The sequence below is a fragment of the Rhinoderma darwinii genome, chromosome 3 (assembly GCF_050947455.1).
Source record: "Rhinoderma darwinii isolate aRhiDar2 chromosome 3, aRhiDar2.hap1, whole genome shotgun sequence".
Lineage (NCBI taxonomy): Eukaryota > Metazoa > Chordata > Amphibia > Anura > Rhinodermatidae > Rhinoderma > Rhinoderma darwinii.
Genome location: NC_134689.1, coordinates 215,212,921 through 215,236,711, shown reverse-complemented (window position 1 = coordinate 215,236,711; position 23,791 = coordinate 215,212,921). Strand labels below are relative to the sequence as shown.

At 36.2% G+C, this 23,791-nt stretch overlaps 1 protein-coding gene across 1 annotated transcript in view; it reads left to right on the top strand.

Annotated features, from left to right (window-relative positions):
* SEMA3A (semaphorin 3A) overlaps window positions 1-23,791 on the top strand; it is a 239,240-nt gene that overhangs the window by 52,697 nt on the left and 162,752 nt on the right. Inside the window, exons 2-3 of the mRNA XM_075857367.1 lie at window positions 13,947-14,104; window positions 19,610-19,672. Of these exons, the coding sequence (XP_075713482.1) occupies window positions 13,947-14,104; window positions 19,610-19,672 (221 nt within the window). The remainder of the gene's footprint in view (window positions 1-13,946; window positions 14,105-19,609; window positions 19,673-23,791) is intronic.

The window sequence follows — 23,791 nt, the reverse complement described above, 5'->3', positions numbered from 1 at the left end:
GTTTACACGCTGCGGACAATTCCGCTGCGTAGCGTAGGCTGCGGAGCGGAATTTGGAGTCCGCAGTATACAATGGTTGTTGCGGACGTGTAGCGGACTTGTTGCGGACTTATTGCGGAATTTCTCCATTGACTTCAATGGAGAGTCAAAATTCCACAATGAAGTCCACAGATGTTATGTAGATGTTATGTGTGCTGCGGAGCGTATTGGTTTTACTAACATGACATTTCTTCATTCTGGCTGGACCTATGTATTTCTATGTCTACAGCCAGACTGAGGAAGTCAATGGGGCTCCCGTAATTACGGGTGACTACGTGTGTGCACCCATAATTACGGGTGACTACGTGTGTGCACCCGTAATTACGGGTGACTACGTGTGTGCACCCATAATTACGGGTGACTACGTGTGTGCACCCGTAATTACGGGAGCGTTGCTAGGCGACGTCAGTAAATAGTCACTGTCCAGGGTGCTGAAAGAGTTAAGCGATCGGCAGTAACTGTTTCTGCACCCTGGACAGTGACTACCGATCACAATATACATGAACCTGGAAAAAAATTAGAAGTTCGTACTTACCGAGAACTCCCTGCTTCTTCCTCTAGTCCGGCTTCCCAGGATGACGTTTCAGTCTAAGTAACGGCTGCAGCCAATCACAGGCTGCAGCGGTCACATGGACTGCCGCGTCATCCAGGGAGCTCGGGCTGGATGCCGAAAGAGGGACGCGTCACCAAGACAACGGCCGGGTAAGTATGAATTTCTTTTTACTTTTACTAGAGAAAGGGCTGTCCCTTCTCTCTATCCTGCACTGATAGAGAGAAGGGAAGTCTCTTCACCTCAATACGCAACGGCTAGTCCGCATCAATTTAATGCCCATTTTGGGCAGAGCCGCAACAGAATCTGCAACGCAGATTCTGTGCGGCATTGATGCGGACAGTAGTGGAAGAAATCCGCCACGTCTGGGCATGCCCTAAGAGGATGTTTTGTTAGAGTTTACACGATTAAATCCATATTGAGCAGATAAACGGACCAAGTATGTTGATATCCAGCATGCTCGATAATTCTTTTTCCCAACGTCTGCCGACGGGGGTTAGTCAAAAGACTACCATATGCATTATATAGTCGGCAGATCCTGTCCATTTCTTTTTTCTATTTTTGGAGATTAGACAATACATACTATAAATGGTAAATACTCAGCTTTTGGCAAGTGGAAAATGCAAATACTATAAATAACCTATACTTCTCAAGAAAGTATTCAGCTTTGTTAAGCAAGATGCTAGGCATTCCTGACATATTAAACCTTCTCTATAAGACCCATTGTTCTTCAAAGGTGAAATAAATCCTAATATGTAAGACTTTATTGAATGTTATAACACAGTAATAGGAAGGAGCACAAAACACAAATCATAGAACATTACATATTTTCAATGTAATTAGGTTCCTTTGTAAAAGGATGAAAAATACCCATAATTTATTTCAATTAACAAATTCTAGACAAAAAAAAGTCTGCCATCTACTCAATTATAAAACAGGCTTTTGGTCGGATTGAAAAAATTAGGGGAATTCCTACTGTTGGAAACCATTAATTGGCAATATAATAAATGAACATCAAAGACTTCATGCCAGGAGGCCCAATAAAATGGTGCAACAAAGCGCTGCAAATCATTTATGTTTGCAGTAATTTATATTAGTCTAGTCTTGAAAACAAATTAACAACAATACCGGCCATACCCCAGATTTTACACAACAAAATGAATGAAAACATCCTTCAACGAAAATGGCTGCTATGTATCAAATAAGATTCTTAATGTCAAGAAAGCAATATGATTCCGCAATGTAAATCAGTGTCTCAATATTAAACAAGGAAATAATTTTGCTCTACTTAACCACTGTAGTTAACATTGTTGCCATTTAAGCTTTTATTACATCATTAAAAAAAATATTCTCCATACAGTCTCTAGTATTGATTAGTTCTAACAATTGTACTAAGTGGTGCAGTTCCCTAAAACCTCCACTGGTAAATCAGACATATAGTTGAGGTCTTCAAAATGCTATGTAAGGCTTCGTTCAGATCTGCGTTAAGACTCCGTTCATGGGTTCCATCAGGGGAACCCATGAACGGAATCCAAACTGAAACCAATGGAAACCATAGGTTCCCGTTTGCATCACTGTTTGATTTCAATGGTGACGGATCCGGTGCAAATGGTTTCCATTTGTCACCGTTAAAAGGTTCCGTCATTTTGACGGAATCAATACTGTAGTCGACTGCACTATTCAGTCTGTCAAAATGACGTAACCCTTAACACTTTCAGGACCAAGGGTCATCGATGCCTCAATGACCAGGCCTAAATTTAAAGTTTTGGCATACATTCTTTTAAACTGTCATAACTGTTAAACTACTTTGGATAACTTAACAATTTTTTTTGTTTTTTTTAGAACAAATCAAACTTTCAAAAAATATATAGTTTTACTACATATGCAACACATATTTTATATTACAAACAAACAATTGTTTGGCTATATTTTTTGGCTTTTTAAGTTCACGCTAATAATTGATAAAAACTCCTCTTTTTTTAATAACTGTTCACGTATAATGAATTGCGATTTACTCGCCAAACCGCACTACAGATCACTCCTCACAACAAATTAAAATAAATTAATTGTGAAAAAAATTATTAAATGACACTAAATAGTTTATGTATGAATAAAATAATTAACTAACAATTTGTTATCAAGCTAACTAACCTACTACTCCTGCCTGTCTATTCTAAAACTAAGGGGCACAGGGAACACAAAGCATATTGTTTCTATATACTTTGCGAATGTGTGTGGATATATATATTATATACACACACACACACACACACACACACACACACACACATTTGTATGGATTTATGAATGTCTTTTTCACTTTTCTTCTGTCTTCTCCCGATCTCCTTCTCTCTAAAACGCTGTGTAAGAGTGAAGGACGCTGACAAGAGATGACAAGTAGGAAAAGTTTGTTTGTAAACAAACTTTTCGGAGATCACCATGATTGGTTAATCATGGTGATCGCATGCTTATCACCATGATTGGTTAATCATGGTGATCGCATGCTTACCAGCCGAACCAATCGGTTCGGCTGTCAGTGAGCAGGTTGTTGGGGATCCGGGGACACTGACACAGCCGGCGTCCGAGCGCTTTTCACAGCAGTATGCTGGCTGGAACAGAGATCTGTATATTCACGCCCTGGCAGCACGGGGTGTGTGCGAAAAGGACGTGAATCTACAGATTGTCGGCATGAAAGGGTTAAACAACGGTGACAAACGGAAACCATTTGCACCGGATCCATCACCATTGAAATCAATGGTGATGCAAACGGAAACCTATGGTTTCCGTTTGTTTTCGTTTGGATTCCATTCATGGGTTCCCCTGATGGGAAGGTCCAACGGAATCCATGAATGGTGTCCCGATGCAGATGTGGTCGAAGCTTAAGTCATGTAGGTAAGCTACTACCTATGTGTAATGCTTACCTGACATTTCTTGCCTTTAGTGTTGGCTGTGTGGCTAAGTTTTAGTTCTTTTCTATTAGGGCAGAGCTGGGATATATGAATTGCATTGTCTACTGGAAGGCTGATATAGTCTAGAACAAAACTCCTTATCAAAGGCTCAGGTTTCTTCTCTGACCTTACAAATGCTTTATACTGCATCTCTGCTTGTTAATATAGTCTGTTGTGTATAAGCACATACCCACTACAATGTCAGTGCATGGAGAGCTGGATTTCACAACAAAGATAGAATGATTATAAATTACTTACAATAAATTCATCAATAAAATAATGAATGTTATCAGATAACCCTTTATATGTACTAATTCTCATTGAGGAGGATCCCCAAATTTCCCTTTATGCACATTCTATATGCATTGTACTTCTTGTTCAACAGAGAGATTCTTCACATTTGTTACCCCTCAAAATGTTTGAAAATACTGAATATCCCCGTACTGAAAAAAGTAAAATCTCAGAAGTAAATCTTTGACATATTAGGTCAGACGTTATCTGAAAATAATAATGGCACGATTAGTCTAAGGGTCCTTTTACATAGCCTGATGTGGGCCGTTTACACAGGGCAATTATCAGCAATGAGTTCTATGAACACTCGTCTGCACGATAATCTGCCAGTGTAAAACACCCTTTAATCCCAGATGAGGTTTGTGGCTAAACTAAACATGCAAATGTTCCCAGAGGGTGGAGTAAGTCCTATTTATCTCAGACGTCTTGAGTGGAAGGGTGTTGGTGGCTCTGTGATAGATGTGTGTCTTAAAGTAAGACGTCAGAAGGTCTCTGCTTTGCATCTTATTGAAAGGAAACTGGAATTACGCCCTAAAAACCAGCTGTGTTGTAATTAATGTTGTGCTACAGAGATGAAAAAGAAAGGAAGGACAAAAAATGAAAGCCTAGTCTTTGTGTTTGATATATTATCTACCTTCTCTTATCAGTAAGCTACTTAATTACTAGGAGCACCGAAAGACACATACTGTATACTGTACTTTATTGTTCCTTTCCTTGGGAAATTCATTAAGTGTTGACAGAATAGGAAAATATTCTACATGCTAAAAAGCAGACCACTCTAATCTTTACATTGTGGGATCATGCATTTTCTTGTATCTCACATACAATTCTGTTGTTGTTGTTTTTTATAGTTTAAATTATCATGTAGATGGTCAAGAGACTCCAAATAATTTCCTGTGTAGCTTTGTGTTTTATATGTTGTATATAATAGTTAGTAGACAAGTCATCTTCAGTTAAATATGTAACATAGTATCAGTTTAAAGTATTGTAATTGCAAAGTAAAGTGTCCTTTGTTCATTCATATTATTTCAAATGTGATATCGAGCTGTTAAAATAAGTTGAAACTGCGACATATTCATAAAAGTGTCTCCCATGACATAATTTTCAAAGTATGTTGAGACATGTGAGGTCATGAAGTAGATTCCCCCAATGCCATAGCAGTGGCCTTAACTCATGAAGGGTCTGACCTCTTCAGTGCTCATCATATTCTATCTATCCTATCTATCTATCTATCTATCTATCTATCTATCTATCTATCTATCTATCTATCTATCTATCTATCTATCTATCTATCTATCTATCTATCTATCTATCTATCTATCTATCTATCCTCTGAAGAATCTATCTTTACTTGGAGCATGATGTTTTCTTTTATCTCCATTGGATATGTGATATTTTGGATCTTTATGAAAACTTGTGATTACTATTTGCAGAGCTACAAGATACTTAAAATACAGTGATACCTGGGAATAATAAGAAGCATGCATTAGACCTCCTTATTGGATATAATTTTGCATTTAGCAACAAACCTTCTAACACATATGCTCTTTTCTTTCTGCTAAGTTTCACAGCACTAACACTTCATAAGAATTAACAGTTTAAATGCTACTGAACATCATTGAACAGAAGATATTTCCCTGTGCAAACCACCATCAGCTCTTTGCCATGACTGGCTGCTTTGTGTCATTATGTTGCAAACCGCTTCTGTTCTCATTATTGAAAAAATATATTGCACTTTAATCTTTTATTACGTCTAAGGCCTAATTAGGGCTTTAAATCACGACAGAATGTAAAGAATATATTATTGCTTCATGCTACATTTCTAATTCTTATTAGATTTTTTTCTTGCTGTTTGACTCTATGGAAGGGGACAACTAATAGAAAACAAATGGCCACTCAAACAACTTTTCCCCCATGGAAAATAATGAAGATCTCATATAAAACTAGTTTATGACTCTTCTGGGCACAATGAAATATTGTTGACCTCAGCTCGTTTTCCCAAGCTTTAAAGTAGTTAACGGCATGTAACAATTTTATAACTCAATTTCTTGTAACTTAAACAGAAGCACCCCATGAAACCATGTAGCTTTTTTATCTCGTTGATCCAAAAAGTATCTTTTAAACTTATGCATAAATGTAACAAACAGATTTCCACCATTATATGAATGTGTCAATATTATTCATTATCACATTGGTCCTTCTCAAAGGGTATATAGCATTTATAGTTGTCAAAGATAAATATGCTTTTCTCATGCAATATTATTGCCATGATTGAAAAATAGATAAATAAAAATATTGCCTTACATTGCCCCATAAGGGTCATTTTAAACGCCTGGGCATTCTGTACGATGTTCAAACTGACTGTTGAAGTACTGCAGGCAACTGTTATCACTACTTACCATCACCATTGCCCATTTTGGCTGAACAGTAATTGTCTACATCCAGCTTGAGTTAATATTATGTTGTATTTGGCTATATCTAAATAGTCACTGCTACTAGTGTTACAGTACATTGTTCATATTGTAGAGAAGTATTCACTTGTAATTTGTGATGATAAAATCCAATACTACCTTCCAATAATCCCTTTGATTTTTCCAAGTCGTATCACAAAGCTGACCCCAATAGTTATGCCCATTCTAGGCCAAATTAGCATGTTTAGTAGTGGGAGAGAGAAATGGCTTTTTAAACACAGGCATATCTCCTAAAAAAGAAAGGATTGAATGAGTTAAAATCCATCTTGTCCAACCCTTTCTTAGACATTCGGGCTGTGCCCACGTACTAGATTGTGAGTCGGCCCTGTTAAAGTTTGTGACATCTGATGGAATTACAGTGGAATTATCTGATTATATAACCAGATTAATAGCAGATTAGATCTTTATTGCTCCAGGGAGACCTTCCATCACTGTTACCAGATGGAATTACATAATTCATAAATGTCAGTATGTTAAAGACATTGATGAATATCAGTCCTCACAAAAGGTGATAAACTCAGAAAAATACTTTTAGGCCTCTTTTACATTGCAGTATTTCAGTCAATATTTCACATCAGTATTTGGAAGCCAAAACCAGGAGTGGGTCCATAACACAGATGAGGTAGAAATCTTTCCATTATACTTTTTCTCTGTGTAAGTTCCACTCCTGGTTTTAGTTTATAAATACTGATGCAAAATACTGACCTAAATACTACTGTGTGAAGTGGCTTTACTGTAAAGTGAAGTCTTGATGTTTTTTTTTTCATCTTCTCTCTATTATTAACAAAATGCATTTACATAAATTCCCTAATATTCTTCTATTACCCTAAGCCTTATATTGACAAGCAGGAGCGATCCAGTTAACAGGATAGATATGGTGCAGCAAATCAAACTCTGGCTAGAGAATGTATAGGGCCTATACATTCTCTAGCCAGTGTTGTCCTAAAAATACACCTGTAGTATGTCAAAGAAGAGAGAAGTGTGACTGTTTTGTTGACTGTCAGCACATAATAGCAACTTACTCTATTTTTTTTCATCTAGAAAATGCGGGCATAGTTTATGGAGTGTGGAATTTGATTTAAAAAAGGGAGCAATTTGTGTAAGATCTATATAAATATTGTCTGTCTTTCAAAGGTTTAGGCAAAAATATACTATGCTTTGTAAATCAGACTGTATTAAACACAGCTATGTATGAACCTTGGCACAAAATATGTTGACCAAAGAAGCAGTGAAGTGAGATTTAAGATAGGCATGTGACTATATCTCTTTGCTTCAAAGTATTTATAATTTGTGTGTATATCTATCTATCTATCTATCTATCTATCTATCTATCTATCTATCTATCTATCTATCTATCTATCTATCTATCTATCTATCTATCTATCTCATATCTATCTATCTATCTATCTATCTATCTATCTATCTATCTATCTATCTATCTATCTATCACATATCTATCTATCTATCTATCTATCTATCTATCTATCTATCTATCTATCTATCTATCTATCTATCTATCTATCTATCTATCTATCTATCTATCTATCTATCTCAGTTAGGTCCAGAATTACTTGGACAGTGACACAAGTTTTGGGATTTTAGCTGTTTACCAAAATGTATTGAATATACAGTTATATAATCAATATGGGCTTAAAGTTCAGACTCTCCGCTTTAATTTGAGGGTATTCACATCCTAATTTTAATGAGTTTAGGAATTACAGGTCTTTAATATGTAGCTGCTTTCTTTTCAAGGGACCAAAGTTAATTGGACAATTATCTCAAAATCGATTTAATAGGCTGCATAGGCTATTCTCTGGTTAATCCATCATCAATTAAACAGGTAAAAGGTCTGGAGTTGATTCCAGGTGTGGCATTTGTATTTGGAAGCTGTTGCTGTGAACCCACAACATGAGGTCAAAGGAGCTCTCAATGAAAGTGAAACAGACCATCATTAGGCTGAAAAAAATCAAGAAATCCATCAGACAGATAGCACAAATATTAGGAGTGGCCAAATCAACAGTTTGGTACATTCTTGAAAAAAAGAAGAGCGCACTGGGGATCTTGTGAACTCCAAAAGGCCTGGATGTCAACAGAAGACAACAGTGGTGGATGATCGCAGAATCATTTCCATGGTGAAGAAAAACTCCATCACAACATCTACCCAAATGAAGAACACTCTCCTGGAAGTAGGTGTATCCGTATTTAAGCCTACCATAAAGAGAAGACTTCATGAGCGCAAATACGGATACCCCACAAGGTGCAAACCATTAATCGGCCTCAAAAATAGAAAGGCCAGATAAGACTTTGCCAAACAACATCTAAAGAAACAATTCCAGTTCTGGAACAGCATTCTATGGACAGATGGAACTAAGATCAACCTGTACCAGAATGATGGGAGGAAGAAAGTATGGAGAAGGCTTGGAACGGCTCATGATCCAAAGCACACCACATCCTCTGTAAAACATGGTGGCGGCTGTGTGATGGCTTGGGCATGCATGGCTGCCAAAGGCACTGGGTCACTAGTGTTTATTGATGATGTGACTGAAGACAGAAGCAGCCGGATAAATTCTGAACTGTTCAGGGATATACTTTCTGCTCAGATTCCACCTAATGCAGCAAGGTTGATTTGGACGTCGCTTCACAGTACAAATGGACAATGACATAAAACATCCTGCGAAAGCAACCCAGGAGTTTTTTTAAGGCAAAGAAGTAGAATATTCTACAAATGCCAAGTTAATCACCAGATCTCAACCCGATCGAGCATGCATTTCACTTGCTTCAGACAAAACTTAAAGAGGCTCTGTCACCACATTATTAGTGCCCTATCTTGTACATAATGTGATCGGCGCTGTAATGTAGATTACAGCAGTGTTTTTTTATTTTGAAAAACTATCATTTTTATCGGAATTACGACCTATTTTAGCTTTATGCTAATGAGTTTCTTAATGGACAACTGGGCGTGTTTTACTTTTTGACCAAGTGGGCGTTGTGGAGAGAAGTGTATGACGCTGATCAATCAGTGACCAATCGGCGTCATACACTTCTCTCCATTAATTTACACAGCAGCAACGTGTTCTTACTAGAACACGATGTGCAGCCACATAAACACACTATAACGTTACTCAAGTGTCCTGGTCGTGAATATACATTACCTCCAGCCAGGATGTGATGTCTATTCCGAATCCTGACACTTCTGTAGCGTTTGTTTGAGATTTACAGCAAGGCAAGCATAATCTCGCGATTAAGAAACTCATTAACATAAAACTAAAATAGGTCATAACTCCATCAAAAATGATTGTTTTTCTAAATTAAAAACACTGCTGTAATCTACATTACAGCGCAGATCATATTATGTACAAGATAGGGCACTAATAATGTGGTGACAGAGCCTCTTTAAGGCAGAAAGACCCATAAACAAGAAACAACTGAAGACTTGCAGTAAAGGCCTGGCAAAGCATCGCAAAGGAGGAAACCCAGCGTTTGGTGATGTTCATGGGTTCCAGACTTTAGGCAGTCGTTTCCTGCAAAGGATTCTCTACAAAGTATTAAAAAAAAAAAAAAAGGTCTAAATGGCTTGCTTTTAATGGCTCACAGCTTCCTTTATAGAAAGACCTCATAAAAGTGTATTAGGGTCCTTATGTATATTCTAAATCCTAGAGCAGGGACTTTATGTTTGTCTTTTTTTTGTTTTTGTTTTTCTTTACATTGGAAAGGTGTAAAATAGTAAAAATTAAACTTATGGAAGTTCAACTCTCGTTACATTATTAATTAACGACACTATGATTATCTTATTATGTACCCAGTATGTTTCTAATACATGTATGTGTATACTGACTATTAGATTAACTTTAAATCTTTATGCTTTTTGCGATCTCATAAATTTGGAAAAAAACATTTCAATATTTCCAATGTTAATGTCTTGTTTATTTTTGTATAACTTTGAAAAACCTTTAATAAAAATTGTGTTAAAGAAAACAAAAAAAAGACATTTTATTTATGGTAATGTTAATTTGTCCAATTAATTTTGTGCCCCTGAAATGAGGAGGCTGTTTAGAAAAATGGTTGCAATTCCTAAACGTTTCACAGGATATTTTTGTTCAACCCCTTGAATTAAACCTGAAAGTCTACACCTCAATAGCATCTCAGTTGTTTCATTTCAAGTCCAATGTGGTGGCATGCAGAGCCCAAATTTATGAAGATCGTGTCACTGACCAAATAATTTTGGACCTAACTGTATATATATATAGAAAAAGATCCAGCAGCACCGGTTAAAGGATGTGGGTGCAGGCCCCAGGGAGCAGACCAAGCTCTCAATATCAACAGAAATCCCAAAAAAATAGGCAGCACACCATAGAAATTAGTGAAAAAGAGGGTACTTTATTAACCCCAAGTGCGACGTTTCAGCTCTCTCCACTAGAGCCTTTCTCAAGCTGAGCTTGCCCAGTTAAAACTGGAAGAAGGGAGTCAGGGTTGTATTGCTATGCAGTATCTGATAGATCCTTGTTGCCTGACAAATTGCATTGTAGTCATTGTCCTTTGTGGGCCACTGTGAAATGATCAGGAATCAGAACAATGAAACAGCTGCATATGGACTTTTTATGAACTCTTGTGTACAGCACATTCTAGACACAACACCATATTAGAGGAAGGATCTTTCTAGTATTTCAAAATGTTTGTTCCTTTTTTGCCTGAAAAGAATAATACAATGCATGGTCCTTGACTTGGGAAACTCTCTCTTGTTTGTTTTTTTATTTTTTATTTAAATTGATGCTGAAAACATTACAGTGACATTTAAACAACAAAAACAACAGTAATGTGTATGGTAATTTAATGTAGGTTTGAATTTAAAAAAAAATGGAAATATTGAGAAGACTGTAAACATTTAGTGGTTGTAGATGTATAGTGGTCATAGTGCGTGCTAATTACTGTCACATCTTGAAATTTCAAGCGGCCTTCAAATGTATAAAAACACTCCAGCACTTAGGCAAGTTCCCTGCTAGTCTGCTCCATGGAAATCTTCCAAGTTGGGCTCTGTTCACAAATGCTGTTTCCTTTAGGAATTCCAGTATTTTCAAGAATAGAGCCGTCTACACAGCTAATCGTGAAAAATACTAGAACCCTGATGAAAACCTGGTGGTCCCCTTTACAAGTCAAAAGGATCATTTAGGAAAACAAAATCATTATAGCTGCTTTGGCTCCGTTAGCAAGGAGAGCCATGGCATTAGTGTGAACACAGCCTAATGTTCCTGTTACTGTGTCTTCTGCTAAACAGTGGCATATTGAGGACATTGTTTATTACAATTAATAAGATATGACAATTATAAAGGTCCTAGGACTGTGTTAATAATTCTGAAATAATGTTTAAAAATTTAGTGCAATTTTCTTCAATAACCAATTTAAATAAAAAATTCAAAAGACCAACAAGCTACACACAATAAGCAAGAAAGGACCCACTACTGTATACATAATTACATTTTAATCCATACATGGACATAGATTTAAAGGTCCTTATTACATAATCTAAAACTGCTCGGCAATATTTACATCTTCCAAGTATTTTTATAACTTTCTTCATACATCAAAACTAGCTGAGTACATGTTCAAGCTATGCGGTATCGGAGAAGTATTCTTGTTCTCTGTAGGGCTTATAGTACATTGATGAAAGTAAAACATACGTGATGACAAGGCAGAAACACTTTGTGACATGTGCAGATAAGGTGGCATGAAATCCAAGGTCATGAAAAGGGTCAGCATGCAAGACAATATTAGAACAAAGAACCGTGGAAGTCATGTCATATGTCTTATATCACTAGATATGTTCTCTTGCTTTATACATGCGGGACTGCAGTCTTGTACATTTCCTTACCTAGTTCTACAGATCTATCAGAATGTAAATGTAACACAATCACTAATGTATTTCCTAATTATAGTGTCATTTTTAATTTACAATGTTATTCCACTTCTCGCTTTACATGAAGAGAAACCCTTTTACTATGAATTGGTCGAGATAAAATCGTACCCTAGTTCTCCTTGATTCAGTCCTTCTGATTATGAAATTTTTGGCAGAGCCAAAAACGCATGAAATTTCTTATTGTCCTCCTAGACAGCTAGGCCACTGCAGATACAGAGATGGCTTTTGATATGGAAATAAGTTATTTCTGATTTAAATTAACAAAATAAAAGTACTTGACGAAGGTGACATTTATCTTTGAAACTTCAAATCATCAATGATGGACATACAAAAGGTGAAACACAAAAGAATTATGGTTGACAGCAGCCATTTTGTCATAAATTTGCCTTTTATTCTCAAACTCCTTTAAATAATTTGTATGTCGCTTTGAGTATAAAACATTTTTTTTATAATAAGGGGATCTAAAATATCCTTTTTTTTTTTTTTTTTTTTTTTTTTTTTTTTTGTTATAAGGGGATCTAAGATATAATACCATCCCATACTCACTATTAACACAACTGATATTTTGGGTAGAAATTTTATAGGATTGAAGACCTTTGGTCAAATGATATTACACGTGTTAAGGTGTAGAGGAACATGTTAAGAAGTTTAGCATCTGGCCAGCTGTATGTAGGTATAATTTAAAGGATTACCCATTGATATTATAATTTTAGTTTAGTTTTTTTTAATGTTTTTAGAATCTTAGTCATAAAGCTATGAAAATAAAACGGAGAACAATGCAATATATAGTGTCCTATCTCAGTATCTAAAGATACTGGCAAAAAAACAGCTAACGCTCTAACTTTTGTATGGGGACTTCAATACCTGTCCCCCAACAGCACACGTTGAAATCCAGCATGCTCAATCTTTTTTTTCTGCTGGAGGAGAACCTGTTGCTAAAATGTCAGACAGCAACTTATCTCTCTCTCCCCATTGAAATAAGCAGACACGTTCCGCTGAGCTGAGATTTCATGTTTATGGGCAGGTCTTATGTGCATTACTAGTTTTGCTCTGAATCAGGTAATAAGAAGTGTCGCATGAATATGTGCAAATCTCTTTTTGTGCATTTCTACATTCTTACCTTTTTTATTTACCCTAAATAGTTAAAATCATGTACTATACTATTTAGTAACAAAGGACACATTTTTCTACACTAGATTTCTATATAAGGATATACAGAGCTCTACAAACATTTGGGACATGGTCAAATAGGGCATAATGACCCTTGTGGCTTATAGGAACATCCTCTAAGTGACCTTTGTAACAACTGGTCAGCATATGTACACAGAAGGTTACACATACATGTTTAGAAATCCTTATTTAGGATGATCTGAAGGTCTCCAGTGCTTGACCATTTGTTTTCTGCCCTTAATTTCATTATAGCCATAATTCCATGGCAATAGCCTTTTCAATACTCATAGCTCTATGAAGTTTTCACTTAACCATTTATTACATTCACAGCTACTAAAATGTATTCTATTTGTATTCCGTTTTGTATGTAAATTGTTATGCAGTCAGTGTTTTATAAATACATTTAGAACTGCTACTCCAAGTACAGACGAATGCTATATCGTATATGATTATTAGAACATATATAGGACTGCAAAACAATAACTTTCAAACATTTTTTTTTTTGCCTGTAATAATAAACCATTGTTTTCATTTTATAACTTTTTCTCAATCTATTTTTTGTTTTAGAAATGCTGGACTCCAACAATTTAATCACATTCAATGGATTGGCCAACAGCTCGAGTTACAGTACATTCGTATTAGATGAAGAGCGGGGAAGACTATTTGTTGGGGCTAAGGATCACATATTTTCATTTAACTTGGCTAACATCAAAGATTATCAAAAGGTATTGTATTGTACTTGATAAGAGAGGAATTCCATTAGTTGCTAGGCATTTGTTATGATCTTGTTGCCATGATAAACTTCCATTCATTATTGGAATATAGTTGGTTTCTGTTACACAGAATGAAATTACGAGAAGATTCTTGTCTAGGACTTCAGAATGTTGGATTAGTGGTCAGTGACTTTGGCTGCTTTGGTTGTTGGAATCTGACAGGTCAGTGTAATTCTGGACAGTAACACAGCAGGGAACATGTCATATAACTAGAAGTGATTCCTCTTCTTGGGGTCTATAAATTAATACTCTTCACCCCACTTCCTGGACATAGTATTATTGCCTAGTAAAGTAGACACACACCATTCGTATATATATTTAAGGGAAGCAACACTATGGGTATGTGTCGCATGGGTGCCAGGGAACTGGACCTCGATCCCAGATCCACTCCAATGATCCAAACATATAGAGAAATCGCAACATCTGCAAAATGGATGAAAATATTGCCTGAAAAGACAGGTCACTCATAGTCTGATGATTTTCCATTCCGTCTAGAACTGTCCAGTCAACTTCCTTCTGTTAACACGTGATGTAATATAGTGGACAGTAACAGGCCTTATACCTATACAATGGGCAGCTATATATGATACACTGTGCTTCCAGAAAGAGCAATTTTACAGTCATGACACCTATTTTAATAAATATTTTATAAAACGGTGTTGCTTTGTATGTGACCAGAGCTTGGCATTACTATTTTATACCATCAAGCTACGTGCCCATCCATTATCCAACCTTCAGATTGTAGTATATTTTTTATTTAGTCTCATTAATCTCTCCGAGTAATAGCACTGCCTCTTTGATATGGATACACGTCATCAGAAACCTAGTCATAGACATGGACAAGCTATTTCTTCGCACAATATCAGCATAGTATGGCAATATGATTATTGAATGAATAGTGTACACATAGATGATCAGGGATGAGAACCAAATTCACTGCTGCTCACAATTCTTTAAACAAAAAACAAAAATAATTAGGGCATGCTTACATTTAATGAGAGACAAAATGAACACCAGCAGTATATATAAAAAAATAAAGATAGCAATAAATGCACAAGCTCTGTCCAATGTATCCAGGTATGGTAAATAATAAACATTAACACGACATATAGCGAGTGCAGGGTGGGCAGTCAAGTATGTCAATACATTAATATGATGTCGTCTTTGACATGTTTATTATAGTAAGTCAGTAGTAAGTCAGTAGGCAGTCCTATGCACAATATATTTCTCGAAATTAGGATCTTATGCTATGAAATGTCATAACTTAGTCATTTATAGTTAAAATGTTATTCAAAAGGAATGTTATGACAGCCATGAAAGAATAATAATAATGTAGACAAAACATGATCTCTCATATTGCCATTATTCATGTTTCATATTCCAGTATTCTGTCTGAGGGCTCTTCCTGAAACTCACTTTCAACTTTAACACTCTTTAAATGTGACAAGTCAAAATAGAGTTTACGGACAGCAGCATATGGATCCAGCTGATCTACAGCAACTAGACAGTGCTCATATATAGTCAAATGCCTAGTGAAATACCTGTTTATCCATTGTTAATTATTTACATAGTTATAACATTGAAGATCAAAGGAAATATAAAATATGTATTTTTTCATGACCTGTATATGATTATACAGGTTGTGCTGGTTGATGAAAGTTAGTGCTGTCACATTGTTTACTCTGATTATGTAGAATGAAATATAAAACGTTGTCATGCAAAATACACATGTTATCATTAAAACAATCTTAAATTATTGATTGGAGAATGTGAGTAAACTAAAACCATAAGTAATGGATTTTTTTTAAACTACACATAAAAAAAAACTCCACTCCCTTTTCATGCCATACGCATCCCCTGCATACGTAAGGGGAATGTGTAGTGTTGTTTAGTAAGTAGAGTTAGCATCTGTGTGTGCTGGAGCCAAACAGGCCCAGGGGGTTGCTAGATATTACACAAAATAATATGTTATTCCCCTTAGTTTAAAGCTTAAATTAATTTAGGCTAAGAAAACCCTATTAAAGGGAATCTGTCACCAGGATAGACTCCTTTAAAGGGTTATCTGGGTAGACACAGCTGCAACTAGATCTACCAGATTCCAGCGGCCCAGAAGCTTATGGTAAAACATAGAGACGATCCAAGAATGAAAAAATGTATACTAGTGAGTGTCCTCTATTTAAACTTATACTTGAATTGAAGATAATTTTTTCTGCCCAGATAACTCCTTTAACTTAGGGCATATAACACATTTCCTAAGAAAGACAAACCAGCAGGTGCCCAAGGCGGTCCCCAAACTCCAATTTGGGCACCGTTAAAAAGCTTGCCTTGCATGTAAATTAAAAAGGTTCGCCTTTATATTAATTGGGCTATTATCCATAGATGATTGGCCGAGCAGGACTAAGCTCATATTGAAATTTGGTACTTCAATTGTAAAATCTTTTTTATTTTTTTAAATTAATATGAGCATGGTGGTTAGCACTGTTGCCTTGCAGCACTGGGGTCCTCGGTTCAAATCCAACCAGGAACAACATCTGCATGGAGCTTGTATGTTCTTCTCGTGTTTGCGTGGGGGTACTCCGGTTGTCTTCCACACTACAAAAACATACAGAATCCTTTTATACTGTTTGCATTTAACCTTTATTCTTTGAAGTTCTAGTAAAAAAACTCTTACAAGCCCAGAAGCTTCTTCTTAATATTGAAAGCAATTGAACTTTAGTTAACAACTCTCAGAAACTTGTATGTACATCAAGAAAAAGGATTTTTGCAGCCACAGGAAAAAAAAGCAAAATCCAATAAAATTAATGAAGGTTTATTTTCATCCAGGTGTTTTACTTGCGGGATTCCATACAAGAGCCAATATCTGTTCAATATCACATGTAAATAATCTGTTCTGGGACTATGCTTTGAAACTCCCTGTTGCTTCTATTTATATTACATTATCCAAGGTTCCCAATAGATTCATAGTGTGGTATTAAATGAGGATCATGTTTTATTCTATACCTAATTCCTAAAAGCTCTTCAACAAGCATGAATAATTGACTGTGAGGATCTCTGTATATTGTAGTGGGTGCGAAGCCGTTTTTACTTTGCTAGAAGTCCTGAGCTTAGGTAGCATTAAAAGACTAGTGATAATCATAGACTGTATTAGCAATGTATCTGTAGCTAAATACCTGTTATATGGCACAATACCAAGCAAACCTACAAGTTTATGTAGTAAGTTCAGATTTGTACTTTGAGATTTAAATGTCACCGACTTTCCTTCATATTAAATTACTAAAGATACAGAACAGCCTTGGACATGAATTTTGCCAAGATAAACATGTATGTATTATACCTGAAAAGTTGGGTCTTTAGTTATGATGAGGATTCATTTGGTTTTAGGCAATTGATATTTATGTTTTAATTAAAAGCGTCCTAATATCCCCCCTCAATCAGTTGGATTGGTGTTTAGGCTGGAATCACACATGCAGTTTTTATGGCAGTCTTTTTTATTCAAACACAGAACTGGATGCAAAAAAGAGGAGACTTATCAGTCTTTCCTTTATTCTTTTCCTTCTTTTTAGATCCACTCCTAACTTTGGCACAAAAAACTGCATTCAAAAATTACCACAAAAACTGCATGTGTGATTCCATCCTAAAGTGGATTATTGTTGTCTCATGTCTCAAGAAATTCTGACATCTTTTAAGATATAGCTGTGGGGAACTATAAACGTAACTTTACAATTTTTTATGTTTTTTTATGTTTATTTTATCTTTCTTATGAACTTAAAAAGCAAAACAATTTTATTATTTTACTTTAATGTAACTCAACTCCTTGAAGCACCAATAAAATATCTTATGTACAATCCTATTCACTACGGAATATACATAGGGTGTTTGCCAATTTGTAAGTTTAACAAAATACAAATATACAGCCTAGTAAGCCATGCACACCTAGCCTGCCATGATTAAAATCATCTTATGGATAAAAAGGTGGGTACAGACATTAAATAACTATAATTTTTGCCAAGCATGCACGTTCCTAGGTGATTCTGGGGTGAAAGCTATCAAACAGCAGCTACTGTACATAATGTCTATGGTCAAGTTTTTATCCTTGAGATGTTTTTAACACTTCCTGTCTTAACAAAGTTAGAAAGAGCAAGCACCCGGACACTATGTATCTTCAGGGGTTAAAAAAGTTAGAACAAATTAAAATCCTATATTCTAGTTTGTCCAATTGGCAGAGATCTGGGGGTATTTGACAGTGACATTAGACTGTGACTGTGGACCCTATTCAAGTAAGGAGGATCTGCCAATAAAAATATAAGAGCTATGATTAGTTTTATACAGTTTGTACCCCAGGGTTATAACTGGTACAGAGCAAATTGATATAATGCAAACAGAATCCTTCCATAAAATCTCAATGCACTCAGGAGATGTTGAATCCACTTTGTCACAATTTGTGTTTCCTATATTTATGTGGCACAATCATTTAGGAGAATGTCGTTTTCATCATAAGGCAGAGCACTGTCAGAAACCTCTTCATTCACTAAAAATTCATCCTCAAACAGTAATACAGTAAATAGAAGACAGGGAGGATGGGAAAGAGGGGGATGCTGCTGCATGTTTGTGAGACTGCGTGCTGTGCGATGGGAGCGTGAATAGCATAAGGGAAACATCTGAACTCTGACCACAGACACAGCTCTTTGATCACAAGGCAGAGCCCACTCGCATTTACAGAGGGAAGAAAAAAGATACAAAATATTCAGGTTAGACACAATTTTCACTGCTCGGCATCTGATCTAAATCTATTGCTGCTAACAGTAGTGTGACTTGAAGCTCCTAGGCCCCAATGGCCAATATGTAAGAGGGCCCCTCAACCATCACACAATATTTATAATAGTAGGCTCCCCTTATGGGACAGCTCAGGCACCAAGGCCCATGTGCACTGCTTCTTCTGCTCCACTTATAGTTATGCCACTGGCAGCCTTGGAGTGCCTGTGATTTTATTTTTGTCATGAACGTTATTTTGGCATTATTAATCCAGAGGAAGGTTAAAAAAAAAAAGAAATACCCGTAAGGCATTAACCAATCTGCCCTTTTAATGAAAAAACTTCCCTCCTTATCCCAAATGTCGATCAGACTGGATCAACATTCAAACAAGAATTCTATACATTAAGATAGGCACTTTAGATTTTTTTTATTCTTAGATATTTTCTAAGCCTTTTTTAAGCCATCTACTGTTCCTGCTGTGACCAGACTCTTGGGGTAGGCTATTCCACAGATACACAGTTCTTATAGAGATTAAACCTTTTTTTTCTCCGTACGTAGTGAGTGTCCCCTTGCCTTTTGAGTAGATAGATAGATAGATAGATATTCTTTAAAGCCTTTTTATGCTTGCATGTAAATACCTAATGTTTTAATATTCTTCTAAGTACTATGTTATAAAGTTACTTTCTTATTTTATAACTCTACTAGATTACATGGCCTGTAACAAATACTCGGAGAGATGAATGTAAATGGGCTGGAAAAGATATTATGGTAAGTACAAATATATCAGGTACCCTTTGTATAAAGCTTTTACTGTTTCATCAACTTTCTGTGACAGACAGGTGTTCGATACAGTGTTACAGTGTGTAAATGTCTTTCCTTTCAGATTGAACACCACCTTTTGAAAGTGTGTAGATACAGCTGTAAATAATATCAGGACTGGAATATCATAGCATGAACTTAAACTTATTTCCCTAAAGGGTAGCATTGTTTTTAACACTATTATACCACAATCAAAGTTACCATAGAGCCCTAGCCTTAGTTTACTACAATTACAAATGGGTAAAAACAAAAAAAAAAAACTACACACAATGGGGAAGATTTACTAAAAGTGTCTTAAATACAGACAGCTTAGAATTAGACTAAGTGTGCCAAATTTATCACAGTGGCACATGCTGGAGGATGAAGTTGGTACAACTTTAGATACTTCTGTCTAACTTTGTACCACCCTTTGGTTGTCTTTTTTTTTTTTTAGCAAAGCCACGCCATTTGAGTCATGAACATCTGTTTGGCGCACTTCATTGATAAATTTGCCTAAAACGATTTGTGCCAAAAAGAAGGTGCAACTTAACTTTTAGAAGCACTTGACAAGTACAAAAATGTTGAGATGTTGTCTGGAGAAATCATTCTGATTCCATCAGCAATTTCTTTCTCTTATTGATAATAGTGACTGTTGTTTGACGTTTGCTTTCCTTAAAGGGTAACTAAACGTTCAACAAACTTCTGACATGTCATAGTGACATGTCAGAAGTTTTGATTGGTGGGGGTCTGAGCACTGAGACCCCAACCAATCGCTACAAAGAAGTGACAGAATTGTGGTGCGAGCGCTCAGCAGCTTCGCTACATCGGCTTTCCGGAAAAAGCCAAACAGAAACGGAGTACAGGCTCATAGACTTTCTATTGAACCCATACTCCACTACATTGATTTCCGGAAAAAGCCAAACAGAAACTAAGCGGTTGAGAGCTCACACAAGCACTTCTGTCGCTTCGTTTTAGCGATTGGTGGGGGTCTCGGTGCTCGAACCCCCACAAGTCAAAACTTCTGACATGTCACTATGACATGTCAGAAGTTTGTTGAATGTTTAGTTACACTTTAATTGCTTTTCTGGTTCCATAATTCGAAACTTCTTGACTTTTTGCAGCTGAATAGTTGTTGTTTTGTTGAACTATTATGTTCGATATAAGTGGTGTTTTTCTTGGAATACTTTATGTTCTCTAATATTTATTTTAAGCTGAGAAATAAGTTAAGTCTTTGATCTGCAGGGTAGAAGTACACAACAAAGTGTGACCCAAAGTCCTTATTTGTCTTGTCACTAATAGATAAACAAAGAATGAGACATCTGTTTTATTAACTAACTAAGCTCTTTAACTTTGAGCAAGCTCAGACAACTTAACATTATTTGCAGAGAATCAGTGACATGTCATTTACACATTACAGTATGCTAATGTATATGAAGAAGAGTGCTCTCTGCAGAAATTATTCATACCTCAGCAAAAATGATAATTAAATATATTTGGAAAGCTTTTTTTAAATTTTAATTTCCTTTCATTAGAGGTAGAGTAATCATAGCAGTTGGGTATAATGCCATTTCATAAAAACTGTGCGTGTGCGTGTGTGTTGACTGGCTTTGGTAGTAAAAAAATGATATTTTAAAATTCACCAGGATCGTCCCAAAAATTATAAATGACCAAATTCAATTCGAGCAGAAGACTGACATTTATATTATTACAACTATGCAATAGGACCAAACACAAATGAGATTTTTTTTACTTCGCTCAATAAAAAAACAATAATTTGTCAAATACTAAAAATATTCTTTTAGTAAATGACCTTATCATTCATTATTTACACTGGACATTTATCACTACAATCACTTGAAATAATTGCAATCATAATGGAATACATCCTGTCTGTAATTCTATGCAAAAAAAAAATCATAATATTTGTGACTTTGAATGCTACATATTTACATGTTAATGGGTACTTGCTATCCAGGTTAAAAAAAGCCAACATCAAATATTTAGGGAATCTATAAAAAAACATTCAAAGCTAAACAAAATGACCCAATCAATGTCCCCCAGAGTGCCAGGGAGTTTGCCAGAAGTCAACTCTGCCCCTGACTCTGGAAGAGATTTCCTTGACATTAAGCAGAGATTAAATTCTCGTTCCTTCTGTCAATGGATTGGTATCTTTTTCTCCAGCAGCTTGGATTGTAGCGTTAACCTACTGTAAAGGCACTTTTTGACTTCATGATTTTTCAAACAACCAAGGATATTTCCATCATGACAATACTTGTTGCCACCAAAGAGCATCATTGTTGCTTCACGATGGTTTTCCTGAGGGCAACGATTCCTATATCTAATTGTAAATGTTGTTACAAGCAGCAATTACATTTACCGATCGTGTCGGTAAAATTAAATCTTACGAATTTGTGATAAAAAAACCGACGTCTAGACAGGCATTTTACAACAATTAGAGTTCTGTGGTTTTCCTCTGCAACTGTGTTGCTCTAAATTCATGTTTAACTATATACGTTATTACTTGAACTGATTAATTTGATTGAAGGTTAGAGATCAGTAAAATTACTTCTACTTGTTTCCATTTATCAGCGGCTGCTAATAAACTTTTACAGACTGCAAATCTGTACATCAAAAATAAGCATCAAAAGGAACAGCACAATATTTCAAAGATATTATACAATGCATTAATAGTTCAAGTGCTATGGCAAATGTTAAACATGAAGCCAAACAAAGAGGTCAAAATCTCCTCTAAATATAAACCTGCTCAAAGACCCCATAAAGCTACCACCAACATTGATTGATGATATAACGATAGCTCCCAGCGCCTGGAGATAAATATTTAGTTTCACCTTGGGCTTCCTGAATTTATTCACAATTGACACGTAGCCGTTGAAGCAGCTCTGCTCCATTTAAATACAAACTCATTCATCCTTTGCACAGATTGTACTTTATAGGTATATACAATACACATACACACATTTTATCGCTAGTTTAAAACTGTTAATTAGGTTTTGTTTTAATTCATATTCAATCATAATCATATTTTTCGAGTGATAATTAGCTGTTAAAATATTCACGTTTAATCCATACACCAGCTAGTGAAAACATGCCTTTGCAGCCTGAGGATATTATAACACTGAAATTGTCTAAAATTGCATGACATTATTTATTTTTATTATTAGTATTATTTTAATCTGATTTAAAGATCACTGAACTATAGAATACAAAATAGAATTTAAGTATATAGTCTATAGAGCGTTTTTTCCATGAATATAAACAGTCATATTATATCTGTGATGGTACGACCACTAGAACTCATACTAATCCCTAGAACAAAGAGGCTGCGGATCTTTTGCCAGGAGCTGTGTAGATAATTTCAAGTGAATAGGGTAGAGTTGCAGTACCAGCACAATGTTGGATTGGGAGTGTCTCTGTGCATGGGAAAAATCCACATGGCAATTGCACTTTAATAGTGTTAAGGGGGTTGTCCATTACCAGACAACTGATAACCTATCCACCGGATAGTCTATCAGTATATCATCGGTGCGGATCTGACACCCAAACCCCGAAGCGATCAGCTGCTCCAGTAGCCTTCGGGAACTGGATGTTATGGCACATTATGCAATGTACGGAGCCGGAAGTCGTTTTCTCCATACATTGCATAGTGTCCGTGCTAAGGAACTGCAGCTCTTCTCCTATTTACTTGAATAGGAGCAAAGCTGCAGTACTGCAGCTCGGCCACTATTCCATGACCGGAGCTATCTGCTTCCGGCATGGATGTCCGCTGCCCAGAGGCAGCCGGAGCTGCTTAACGGTGCGGGGTCCTGGTGTTGGACCCCCACAGATCAGATACTGATGACTTATCCGGTGGATAGGTCATCAGTTGTCCGGTAGTGGACAACCCATTTAAGGCCACATTGTTCTAGTGGTTAGATAGGGTCCCAGCAGATGAACTCCCACAATCTGTAAATCATATCATGATCTAACCATTATTTGGGACAATGCCTTTAAAGGATATCTGCAAAGAACCTTTGTAGGAGAGGCTTCTGCATCGTACATTTGCCCAGCTCATGGAAGATACATTCAGCA